General features: G+C 41.4%; 1 protein-coding gene across 1 annotated transcript; it reads left to right on the forward strand.

Moving 5' to 3' along the window:
• Window positions 1-4,940: 4,940 nt before the first annotated feature.
• Window positions 4,941-9,214, forward strand: LOC143038235 (uncharacterized). Its single transcript, XM_076207245.1, has 2 exons — window positions 4,941-5,767; window positions 8,015-9,214. The coding sequence occupies exons 1-2, from the start codon at window positions 5,567-5,569 to the stop codon at window positions 8,510-8,512; spliced, it is 699 nt and encodes a 232-aa protein (XP_076063360.1). The 5' UTR covers window positions 4,941-5,566; the 3' UTR covers window positions 8,513-9,214.
• The last annotated feature ends 572 nt before the right edge of the window (window positions 9,215-9,786 follow it).

The following is a 9,786-nucleotide window of genomic DNA, read 5'->3' on the forward strand; positions in this document are numbered from 1 at the left end:
TCACGATTCTGTATTCTTTCCCCCCTACCAGACAAAACAGCACACCTAGCAAAGACCCTTATTGACAAACTAATATGCCCCTTTACTACATCCAAAACTCTGATTTCTGACAACGGGACTGAATTCAATAGATTCTTTCACACATTTATACTTTCAAATAAAAAATGCAACACTTCTGTTTATCACCCAAGTTCAAATGGTTTAGTTGAATGCCAGAATAGAAAGATTCTCAATGTTCTTAGACACCTTGCTTCTGATCTTCACGCTTCTTGGGATGAACATGTCCCCATGATTCAAGCTTGCATAAATAGTTCCACTAACAGGTCAATATTGGAATCACCTCATTTTGTCTTCTTTGGCTAGGACAAAAGGCTCCCATATCTTCCCCTTTCAGAATTACCTCCAATTTACAATTTCAATGACTATGTCAAGGTCAAAGTAACAAATTTCAATAATATTTTCAAAAGAACCCACAATACCCTTCATCTAAGGACGAAATGGTCCGTCTGCATAACAAATCAGCCAAAGCTTGTACCTCTGAAATTGAAGACATTGTTTACATCCTTAACCACACCCCAACCTCTAAGCCCTCTCCTAAATTCTCTGGACCCTATCGTATCATTGGACATGAGTCAAAGAACAAAGTCAAAGCAGTCAGGTTGCGCGATTTTACAGACCGTCATGCACAAAAATCATATCAGAAGAGTCCCCTGTGGCTTCGACATAGAGACTATCCTTTCACAAACTCATACTACCCCTGCAATAGAGGACCATTACCAATTCTCTCCACCAAAACCTCCAGTTCCCCTTCCCCGCTATAATCTTTGCAATCAAGCAACTTCATAAATGCATATTTTTGCCTGGGTGAATGGAAATAATATCTACTTCTGCATGCTCATACAATTAAGTCAATTTGATCTTAATCATGAGTATTCCCGATACCACCATTGTTCCAATATTGTGTGTATTTATCTTCATGCCAAGGTTGCAAAGGCCTCATATTACTTCTTATCTTCCTGAGCACTAACCTCACTGTGGGCAGTGAGAGGTAGCTGAACTGAGAATCTGTTGCAAGATGATTGAAAGGAAGAGTCAGTCCTTTAGATGTCTAGCGTGCCTACGCGTGCACGCACGCATGGAGAATGAGAGAGAACACTGACACCTTAAGACAACTCTCAAGGGACCCTCTATTGTGCTCGGATCTGTCTCCCAAGGGACCCTCCATTGTCATTGGATCTGACAGTGACCAAAGAAGCCAGGCGCTTCGGACTACACCCATACACACGGTGAAACAATTGACACTTCTCCTTTGTCATTCCCATCCTACCAGATCAATATGTGTCAACATTTTTTTTATCTCATATTTCTTTTATGTTCTCTATCTTTTGTAAATTTTAGATAAATATCCCATGCATGGATACTGAGAGCCCAGGCTCAGCCCATGCATTGTAAATTGTAGATATAGAAAAAATACATTAATTTTTTAGTTATGTAATGGCAACAACCAACTTATCCTTGTAAGTAAAATTTGGCAACTCTCCAAGTTTTACTTGGAGGTTGTTCCATGATTGTAGAGGAGAGAAGACTGAGATTAAAGCGAACCCTTCACCTCGTTTGTCTCACTAACAACCAATGTAGATAAATAACTACAAATCTACAAGCCCATGTATCTTTTTGGTAATTCTCCTCTACTGATTCTAGTGAATTAATATCCATTCTATGGGATGGAGACCAAAATTGTACCGCATAGTCAAGAATGGTTTTAACACCAAATAGAGTTTGGCATCCTATTCTATTGTTGTCTGCAAACTTAGTAACATCACTTATAATCCCATTGTCTAAATCATTTATATACATAATGAACAATAAGGGACCCTAAACCGAGTGCTGGGGAACTCCACTAGTAGCACTTAACCTCAACCTTACTACATGTCTCTCTTATTTCCCATCTATGTGATGTTATATATATATATATACATATACTTATATATATATATATATATATATATATATATATATATATATATATTGGTAGGAGGCCATGTTGTATACATGATTTCAAGAAATCTACAGCGACAATGGCGTTGTTGAGTTTATATTGGAGCTTTAATTTCTCTCGTGCAACACGTTTCTGTGGTGGTTCCAAATAGTTGAGAAGGTGTCCAAAAGACATTGGGTGCGGTTTTCTCTTTTTTAATTCTCCTATACGTATTTCGACCTTACTCGGTCATCCTCAGGGAGGGAGTAACAATAGTTGGTGATTACAGGGGTATATTGGCCGAACACTGGGAGAGGTCATTTCAAGTAGCCGTGATCCGTAGCGCTGCGTACGTGGAAGTAGCAACTTCCTTGTGGATTGTGGAAAGGGGTGTTATTGTTTGTGTTATGTGCGTCTACTGCTTGGGAGTGTGGTTGTGGGCATGAGTTGTATGTTAATGGAAGGTTTCTCGATGTATATGTTCACTGCTTCGGCCATCTTAAGGCGAAGGGGGTCGTGGGCTTTGTAGATTATTTTAGTGTTTTCGTTTAGTGTTTGTCTGGTGATGGTTTTGTGTTCTTTTGTCATATGTGTTTTGATGGCGCCATTCTGGAGGTGGTATGAGAGTCTTTTGGAGAGGGTCATAGAGGTCATGCCAATGTATGAGGAGGTGCGGTGCTGACAATCACCGACAGGGCAATCAAACTTATACACGACGTTGACTTCTTGTAGAGGAGGGTTGGGGGGCTGGCTGTTGTTCTTAATAACCAGGGTGTGTGTTTTGGAGGTTTTGTAGTATACGATTAGGCGTATCTTAGTGTCTGGGTTGTTGGGTCGAATGTTACGTGTGATAATATTTTGAAGTGTTCTTTCGTCTTCTTTGTAGCCGGTGTTCATATGTCCTTTGTAGTACAGGTCCAGTGTTGGTATATTGGTGTTTGTGGGTGTTGGTTGGCCGGTAAAGGAGTTCATCTTGTTTTTGATAATGGATTCGATGGAGTGTTGTGGATAGCCGTTGTTGACAAGTAGTGTTGTTATACGTTGGAGTTCGTTGTTCGTGGTTTTCCATGTACTGCTGTGGGAGAAGGCTCGGTTCACTAGTGATCGGATCACGCTTTGTTTGTAGCGTTCTGGACATTCGCTACTGCCGTTAAGACAGAAACCGAGGTTAGTGTCTTTGACGTAGACTTCAGTCGTGAATCGATCTGAGGCTGTGCCTACTAGTATATCTAAGAATGGGAGGGTGCCATCGTTGCGTTGGTGTTCATAGGTGTAATTGAGGGTTGAATGTTTCTTGAATGTGTGTGAGAGTTGAGTTACAGATTGGGAATCTTTTGCGCTAATAAAAATGTCGTCAACATACCGGGCGTAGATACAGGGCTGCATGTCAGGATGGTCGTTGAAGACTTTCTCTTCGATGGATCCCATATAGAAGTTGGCGAAGAGTGGTCCAAGGGGGGATCCCATTGCCACGCCGTCTACCTGTATGCGCATTTTCCCATCTGGACCGTAGAAGGGAGCTTCCATCGTGCAGATTTCAAGGAGTTCTCGGAGGATTGCTTCAGGGACGGCGAGGGGTGTTGAGTTGGGCTTGTGGTAGATACTCTGGCAGATGAAGTCAATAGTCTCTTTTACATATGAACACCGGCTACAAAGAAGACGAAAGAACACTTCAAAATATTATCACACGTAACATTCGACCCAACAACCCAGACACTAAGATACGCCTAATCGTATACTACAAAACCTCCAAAACACACACCCTGGTTATTAAGAACAACAGCCAGCCCCCCAACCCTCCTCTACAAGAAGTCAACGTCGTGTATAAGTTTGATTGCCCTGTCGGTGATTGTCAGCACCGCACCTCCTCATACATTGGCATGACTTCTATGACCCTCTCCAAAAGACTCTCATACCACCTCCAGAATGGCGCCATCAAAACACATATGACAAAAGAACACAAAACCACCATCACCAGACAAACACTAAACGAAAACACTAAAATAATCTACAAAGCCCACGACCCCCTTCGCCTTAAGATGGCCGAAGCAGTGAACATATACATCGAGAAACCTTCCATTAACATACAACTCATGCCCACAACCACACTCCCAAGCAGTAGACGCACATAACACAAACAATAACACCCCTTTCCACAATCCACAAGGAAGTTGCTACTTCCACGTACGCAGCGCTACGGATCACGGCTACTTGAAATGACCTCTCCCAGTGTTCGGCCAATATACGGCCTGTATTTAAACCCCTGTAATCACCAACTATTGTTACTCCCTCCCTGAGGATGACCGAGTAAGGTCGAAATACGTATAGGAGAATTAAAAAAGAGAAAACCGCACCCAATGTCTTTTGGACACCTTCTCAACTATTTGGAACCACCACAGAAACGTGTTGCACGAGAGAAATTAAAGCTCCAATATAAACTCAACAACGCCATTGTCGCTGTAGATTTCTTGAAATCATGTATATATATATATATATATATATATATATATATTGGTGTATTTTGGGAGCAGGTTCTCTTTTAAACATGTTTGACTGAATACGACAGCATTCTGGAAGTTGTTAATTTTCTTTCTTGTGTTTTCTATTTTTCTAATTATATTCTTCCCTTGGATAGGGTGGGCATAAACAAATTCCTTATAATTCATGTAATGAAATGGAGAATTATAAGGAATTGGTTTATGCCCATCCTATCCAAGGGAAGAATATAATTAGAAAAATAGAAAACACAAGAAAGAAAATTAACAACTTCCAGAATGCTGTCGTATTCGAACAAATATATATATAGATATATATATACATATATATATATTTATATATATATATATATATATATATATATATATATATTATAGTAAAGTAAGCTGAATAGTACAATGAGCATCACATTTTAGGATAATAATGATTACCCACCCCATCCCACCTGTCTCACCTGTGGAGAAAAAGCACTGGCACATGTCAAAGAATTTATTCAAATCGTTGCTATGATCCTAAAAAGTGATGCACATTGTACTATACAGGTTCCTTTATTATATAAAAAAAAAAAAAAATAAGAGAGGCAAGTACTGGTGTTGATTTGGCAGAATGGCTAGTATTGAATCACAACCTGAACAGACTCCTTGGAGGACATGGACTATAGGGTCGATACAGCCAAAATTAGGTATAATGAATTTCAGTATAGTGAGGGTTTATCGTAAACTGTGCGAGACCTTACTCCCCAGAATGCTAATTAATTACTTTTGATCGACAGCAGCTCCCAGCTCATCCATTAGTCTAGTCAAAATACGAGAAAAAAACAACTTTACCCTGAACAAATTCCAAGCGTTTTATTGCTTTTTTGGTAGTATTACATGTTGGGAAAAACATACTAAAAGTTTACTCAAACAGGATTACCACAAAGGGTCCAAATGTGACGTCAAAGAATATGGCCGCCAAAGCTATAAAATGAGGCGACTCGCATTTCAGTGTCTGTCATATTTTTGTATATAAGGCGACTCGCCTTTCAGCGTCTATCATATTTTGCCATTCCCACCGACCAGCTTGACTAACCCTATCACATCTATCCTCAATATGAAAATAATAATAAGTTCGATAATACCTGCACCGAGCTGGAATGGAATGATGCACATGCTACATAAAGACTGTGATCATCCGGGGTCGTCTTCGGTAATCTTCCTGCCCATTATTGACATGTATTCCGGAGACAAGTCATGCATTTTCTCCACTCTTGAGTATCTGTGCAACCTTGCTGATAAACACCGGTCCGCTGCAGTTGTTACATTCGATCAGCCACTCTACTGGAAAGCGTCAGAAATCAAACACGAGGTGCCTGAAGACAGTCCGGTTCAAGATGTTGTCCTGATGCTCGGGAGCTTCCACACATTGATGAATCTTATGGGTGCCATAGGAACGTTGTTGGATGGGAGTGGAATCAAAGAGATCTTGGGAACAATTTACGGTGACAATGCTGTGCAACACATCATGACTGGAAAGGCAGTTCAGCGTGCAGTTCGTGGCCATCTCCTCCTTGATCAGTGTTTTACACAAGTTGCAGACAAAGTACTTTGCGACCATCCCGGTTTTGCAGACCTGTTGCAAGAACTTGAGCAGTTGTATGCTCGGACACTGACAGGGGACAGTGACTTGAATTCGGTCATTACTTCTACCTGCCTTGGTGAAATTGTCCACCTCTTGTCCACCAAAAGAAATGAATTATCCGCTCACTCTCGCACCGGTAAACAATGGCTGAATTACCAATAGATGGTAGGAATTGCAAGGGAGCGTATCGAGGCCGATCGTACAGGATCCTGGCTGATGCACCTTCATGCTGTAGCCGAATGTTTGCCCATTTTTGCAGCTGCTGGGCATGGGAACTATGTGAAGTCCGCCTACCTTTACCTCCAGTCAATGACCACTCTAGAACATGATATGCAATCAGTGTTCCATAGATTTATGAATGGCTTGCATGTTGTAAGGCGTACTGATCAGTACTAGGCAGGCCTGGGTTGCGATCTAGTCATCGAGCAAGCTCTGATGCGCTCCTTAAAAACTGCAGGAGGACTCACCAGAGGAAGTGAAATGTCCGAACATCAGAGGGCCGTGTGGACTCTGTGCCAGTGTCCTCTTCCTACAGTGATGCAATGCAGGGTTTCACTCGCCAGAGCTTTGTCACCAGTGAACAACACAAGGAGGCAAGAGCGTCAAGGACGAGAAGAGATCGTGAAGACCTGGAGAAAATTGCAAATAAACTCAAGACCTTTTCACCTTTCTCTGATGAAGTGTCTCTTCGCAACATTATCACCGGTGTCAATGCAAATAAGGATGTGAATGTCCATGACCTGTTTACCATTGGCAGAGAAATAGTGGCAACAATGGAGGGTCAATCACTGTTTTCCGTTTTGTACAAGCGGTCTATGAAAGCCAAGACCCTGCATCTAGTGTGGCAGTTGACGTTGCTAAGGACAAAACAATAGACCCCGCTCTTTTGTTCCAAAGGTTTCTTTTGGTGTCTCAAACTGCTGATCTTTCCCTTGATGAGGTGATGGCCTATGAACTTTCACCATACCCACCATCCCACTTTGAAGCAAAACATCTGTTACGCAAACCAAACAAAGCACAACTGATGGCTGCTATAAAAGAACAGAGTTCAGATGACGCAGTACTCAAGGATGTACCAGAAGTGGAACATAACGTTCTTGACGGAGGTTCTCTTCTCCATCGACTGAAGTGATCAGAAGGAAAGACATATTGTTCAATCGCTGACGACTATGCATTTTCACAGTAAAGCACTATGGTAAGGCTACGATAGTATTTAATGGCTGCTATAAAAGAACAGAGTTCAGATGACGCAGTACTCAAGGATGTACCAGAAGTGGAACATAACGTTCTTGACGGAGGTTCTCTTCTCCATCGACTGAAGTGATCAGAAGGAAAGACATATTGTTCAATCGCTGACGACTATGCATTTTCACAGTAAAGCACTATGGTAAGGCTACGATAGTATTTAATGGTTACATTGGAGGACCAAACACTAAGGACATTACCCATCAGAGACGCCGCCAAAATCGAACAAGTAACAAAGTGAACATTGCTGAAGGAACGAAATTTGTCGGAAAAAAAGATGATTTCCTTTCGAATGTGGAAAACAAACAGTCTCTTATCAATCTCATTTCACAACGCATGAAGGACTGAGGTTGCCACGTAATACAATCAAAGGGGGATGCAGATGTGGAGATTGTTAAGGCAGCAGTGTCAATGTCATCCAACAAAAGTACTTGTGTCATTGGCGAAGATACAGATCTATTGGTGTTGTTACTTCATCACGCGTCAACCAGCGATGACAACAAGCTTTATTTCTACTCGGATAAAGGGAGTCCTGCAACAGTATACGACATTAAGGTTATGAAGAAGTTGCTTGGATACGATGTCTGCAGCAGTCTTCTGTTCCTGCATGCATTCACAGGATGCGATACCACTTCCGCGGTTTTTGGAATCTGAAAAAAATCCGCTCTACACAAGGTTTTGAAGGGAGACTCTGTCTTAAAGAGCTGTGCTAAGATGTTTTCCACACCTAAGAAAAACATAGCTGAGATTGAAGACGCTGGGTGTAAAGCGATGGTGGCATTGTTCGGGGGCAAACCTGGAGACAATCTGTCTGCAATGAGGTATTCTAGTCTCTGCCAAAAAGTTGGTTCAGCCAAAAGCTTTGTTACACCTGAACGACTGCCACCGACCTCCTCTGCAACGAAGTATCATGCCCTTCGGAGTTACCTCCAAATGATGCTTTGGATGGACAATGGTGAGGCCATGGACACTACTGAATGGGGATGGGAATTGCAGAACAACAGTCTAGTTCCAGTGATGATGGATACTTCACCTGCGCCAGAAACACTTCTGAAAATAATTCACTGCAACTGTTCTGATGGTTGTAGTACACTTCGGTGCACTTCCAAAAGACACGGACTTTATCTGTTCACGGGTATGCGGACCATGTCAAGAAGGGCAGTGACAATATGAGTGAGGAAGCAGTGTCTGATGATGAAAATAGTGACTATTGAACTGACACGGTTATTCAGTGATGAGGTATGTCTTAAAATGCACTGTGTATTCTATAATCTTTAGAAATGTACATGTATGTCATGACGTCATTGATGACGTCATGACCTCGCCTGTCCATGTAGTTAGTATAAAAGTTTGTATAAAAATTGTTATATCAAAATATATAGTATAAAAAATGCAAACTCTTCTGTAAGCAACAGCTGCAGCTTTGAAATATGGAAATATTGGTTACTTTTAGTGCGATGGCTGTCATCGTTTTATGACGTCATAGTTAGGACCTTTGTGGTGATCAATTTTTGGTAAACTTTTAGTATGTTGTTCCCCACAAATAATAGTAATAAAAAAAATCATAAAACGCTTTCTTGGAATTTGTTCAGGGTCAAACCGTATTTTGACTGGACTACATATACGAGTTACCTGAGATATAAGATAATGAGATACTACTTACACCACTGTTTCAAGTACTAGCACTTTGGGCACATCAAGCAATAATGTCGCAGTCCAGAAGGTACCATGTGCTGTTTGGCCTCTGGACATAGTTTTCCCTGCACACTGACCTAAATGTAGTCAAAATGACCCAAATTCCTCTTCACAGTGCAAGATACACAGCTATGAATAAGAAAGTCCCTGCCTTTGAGACTTAGAGCATATCAGCTTCCAAAAATCATGTAACCGAGTAAGACCCATGATGGCCGTATATGGAACCAAGTGTGTTGAAGTACTGCAATACGCCACACGACCCCTCCTCCGACCAAATATTCCTGCCAATTATCTGGCAGGTAGGAATGCTTACGTGTCATATAATGGCCAATCATCGCACATCAGAAACATTAAGAACGGAGTACCACAGGGCTCAGTTCTATCCCCCACACTATTTAATCTATACATGCATGACTTACCCACGCCAGACACCTCAGAAATACAAATCTCTTCCTACGCAGACGACATAACAATCACATGCACACATCGTAACACAGACAAAGCTGCAGAAATAATCCAGCCATACCTTGACACACTCAACACATGGTTCATCACAAACGGACTCAAAATAGCTCCAACCAAATCTACAGCAACACTTCTCACAAACTGGACAAAAGAACACAAATACATACCTCATCTCTACATCAACAACACTCTAATACCACACACAAATACACCGAAAATTCTTGGTGTAACATACGATACATCCATGTCTTTCAAACAACACATCACAAACATAAAAAACAAATGCA

Source organism: Oratosquilla oratoria, chromosome 24, assembly GCF_046742065.1.
Source record: "Oratosquilla oratoria isolate Oo_2021 chromosome 24, ASM4674206v1, whole genome shotgun sequence".
NCBI lineage: Eukaryota > Metazoa > Arthropoda > Malacostraca > Stomatopoda > Squillidae > Oratosquilla > Oratosquilla oratoria.

Excerpts from the sequence above, each read along its gene's own strand:
- LOC143038235 (XM_076207245.1), top strand. The coding sequence starts at position 5,567 with ATGAAAATAATAATAAGTTCGATAATACCTGCACCGAGCTGGAATGGA. Across the intron at positions 5,768-8,014 it reads ATAAACACCGGTCCGCTGCA|GTTTTGAAGGGAGACTCTGT; the intron begins GTTGTTACATTC and ends GCTCTACACAAG.